At 35.9% G+C, this 3,219-nt stretch overlaps 1 protein-coding gene across 1 annotated transcript; it reads left to right on the forward strand.

Annotated features, from left to right (window-relative positions):
• Positions 1–116: 116 nt before the first annotated feature.
• Positions 117–489, forward strand: LOC111374670 (the record flags this gene model as incomplete). Its single annotated transcript, XM_022997378.1, has 1 exon — positions 117–489. A coding segment is annotated over one exon (373 nt), but the record flags the coding sequence as incomplete, so codon positions are not given.
• Between the last annotated feature and the right edge of the window lie 2,730 nt (positions 490–3,219).

Raw genomic sequence — 3,219 nt, forward strand, 5'->3', positions numbered from 1 at the left:
AGGTGGAGCGTTGACTTGACACAACATGCATGTGCAGGCAACCATAAATTTGAGATAAGTAGCAGAGACGGTTTGAGGTGGAGTGTTGACTTGACACAACTTGCATGTGCTTGCAGAAAATGGCAGCTCACTGGAATATCATGTCCCCATGCAATATCAGGCATGCTTTCAAGGGATATTGGCATATATGAGTACATCGACCCATGGTATAGCAAGGAGACATACCTGAAATGTTACTCTCCAGTGATCCACCCGATGTCAAGGCCTAAACTGTGGCCAGAATTGGGAAAACATCCTCTCAATCAACCTCAGAAGAGAAAACAGGCTAGCGGACCCAAAAAATTGAGGAAGATGTCACAGGCAGAGCCACCTTCAGGCGTTAAGATGGAAAGGACTGGCATAAAGATGACGTGTAAACGCTGTGGAGGGTCTGGACATAACAAAAGAAGCTATAAGGAGGCACTGCCTAGTGAAGATAGCTCACAGTAACAGTCTCAACCAACCACACAAGAAGATACACATACCAGATCAGCGAAGGGGAAGAGAAAAGCACATTCAACGCAAATCTCCAAGTCACAGACAAAGAAGTCCAAGCATAGAGGATCGCAATCTTGAACATAATGTGGTTTCTCTTGTATAGTTACCTTTTTGGAAAAATGCTGTGGTTTTTTGTAAACTGAACTGAAAATATGTGCTTCCAATGCTGTGTATTTTGTAGATGTAACTGGAATTTTTGATGAAATTGTTCAATGTGATGATAATGTTGATGTCGAATATCTTGCATTATGTTTCTGCTGTTTGTCGTTGGTTTCTGAAATTGTATTCGTAAGATATGATGTGCAGGCGATTATGAAATAAATGAGAATGTTTGATACTTCATATGAAAGTATTATCAAACGTTTGGTACCTTTACTGCAATATTTTTAAAGGTTTGGTACTCTGTCTGAAACTATTAGAAAATGTTTGGTACTGATTCTGCGAATCGTTATAAGGTTTGGTACCTATGCTGCACCTTCTTCAGATAAGTTTGAAGTGTAATCTGCTCTTTTAATTTTGCATTTGACATAGAGGCCAAGAAAATATCGTTAAATTTCAAGTTAAAAGGTACAACACAATTTTTCCTTTTTTACATATGCATTTCATAACATCTAGCACATGGCTTCATTTCGAAACCCAAAGCTCAAATTTCTAGAACAAAAAACTAAATTCCTACAATCTGACCCTACATACCTAGGATCAAACCCATTTTGCAAACACTCCACACACAAAGTCGAAGAGCCAGATCTTCCACACATTTGGTCTTGTTGCTTGAAGGGTGTCGATTTCAGCTTCCATTTCCTCCTAGCTCGTAATAGACGAGAAATCAGTTCCTTCGATCTCTCACACATCGGAGGGTCACACCACATAAAGAAGGTGCATCCACCCACATCTTGGCTTCGAGGACAAGTGAGAAATCTTCTTCCTGGGTTCAAGTTCGTCCACGAGGTCTTCATTTGCACTGGAGAACCACATCTGCATACATTCCCCTCCATGTGCGTGCTAATTTTTTTGACTACCTATGAGAGAGAAGGTAGGTAATATATAGATATAAAGAAATGGAGGGAAATAAACAGTGAAGTATATAATAGGAGGGAAATGTGTGTAGTGACCATGTTGCCCTTCACTTATTTGGGGAAAATTCTTGAAATTATCATTAAAGGAGTCAACTGACGGTTTTGGCGGTCAAACAGACGGAAACCATCATTTTGGACTAGCCCCACACATTTTTTAAAGGTTTGGTATCTCCGGTGGCACAAACTAAAGGTTTGGGCAAAGTCTGCTAATAAATGAAAGGTTTGGTACCTCGGCTGCAATTTTCCCTTAAAAAATCTATGCATATAACTTTTGAAGAAACTAATCCTCTTGATCAAGGCAAATGTATTGTCAATGATGTAGGTTTGGAGATCCGTTTCGAGCAAATAAACATCCAAGATCAAAATAGGGAAGATCCTAAAGATTAATATGAGAAAGAAACAAGTATTCAACAAGTTGAAGTAGATTCTCCCATAGTATAAAATGATCCAACTTTACCTAGAGATTTGAAGTTTGTTCCCTCTCACCTAAAAGAACTTATCATTAGTGATCCATCCAAAGGTATTGGTACTAAAGCTTCTATTAGAAATCATCTTAATAGTTGTGCATTTATTTACAAATTGAATCTAAAAATTTTAAAAAAAGTCGAGTATGATGAATTTTGGGTATTGGCTATGCAAGAAGAACTCGATCAATTTGAAAAAAAAAATTAAAAAAAAAACCATATTTGATATTTAGTCACTAGACCAAATGATCAAACAGTCATTGGTACAAATAGGTTTTTCGGAATAAAAAAGATGAAAATGAGATAATTGTGTATAACAAAGCTAGATTAGTGGTCCAAGGTTACAATCAAGAAGAAGCATCGATTATGAGGAAGCTTTTGCATCGATTGCTAGATTAGAATCTATTCGCTTGCTTCTTGCATTTGCTTACCATAAAGAATTCACTATTTATCAAATGGATGTTAAAAGTGTATTTCTAAATGGCTTTATTCAATGAGAAGTCTTTGTAGAGCAACTCCAATTTTAATGATCACAAACATCTGGACAATATTTTTGAACTTAGAAGCGCTTTTTAAGATTTAAAGCAAGCTCCTAGGGTATGAAAGATTGAGCAAATTTCTACTTTCAAATTGTTTTTCAATGGGTAAAGTAGATATACTCTCTTTGTCAAAACTCAAAACATTATATGATTGTTGTACAAATTTATGTTGACGATATTATATTTGGTACAACTAATGTTTGTCTTTGTGAATATTTTTCAAAATGCATGAGCAAGGAATTTGAAATGAGCTTGATGGGAGAGCTTAAATTCTTCCTTGGACTTCAAATTAAGCAAACTAGTGATGAAATATTATTAGTCAAAATAAGTATATATTGTACATGCTCCGTGAGTTTGAAATGGAAATTTTGAAGCTAATGAACACTCTGGTGAGCTTATTCATAAAATTGGACAAAGATGATCAAGGTACTTTGGTGGATGTAACTAAATATCGAGGTATGATATAATCACTTCTCTATTTAACCACTAGTAGACCCGATGTTTAGTGTATGCTTATGTGCTAGATTTCAATTTAATTTCTAAAAATCTCATCTTAGTGTCGTAAAAGGAATTTTACATAGCTTAGTAGTACTAGAACTTTAG

The sequence above is a fragment of the Olea europaea genome, unplaced genomic scaffold, assembly GCF_002742605.1.
Source record: "Olea europaea var. sylvestris unplaced genomic scaffold, O_europaea_v1 scaffold12739, whole genome shotgun sequence".
Taxonomy (NCBI): domain Eukaryota; kingdom Viridiplantae; phylum Streptophyta; class Magnoliopsida; order Lamiales; family Oleaceae; genus Olea; species Olea europaea.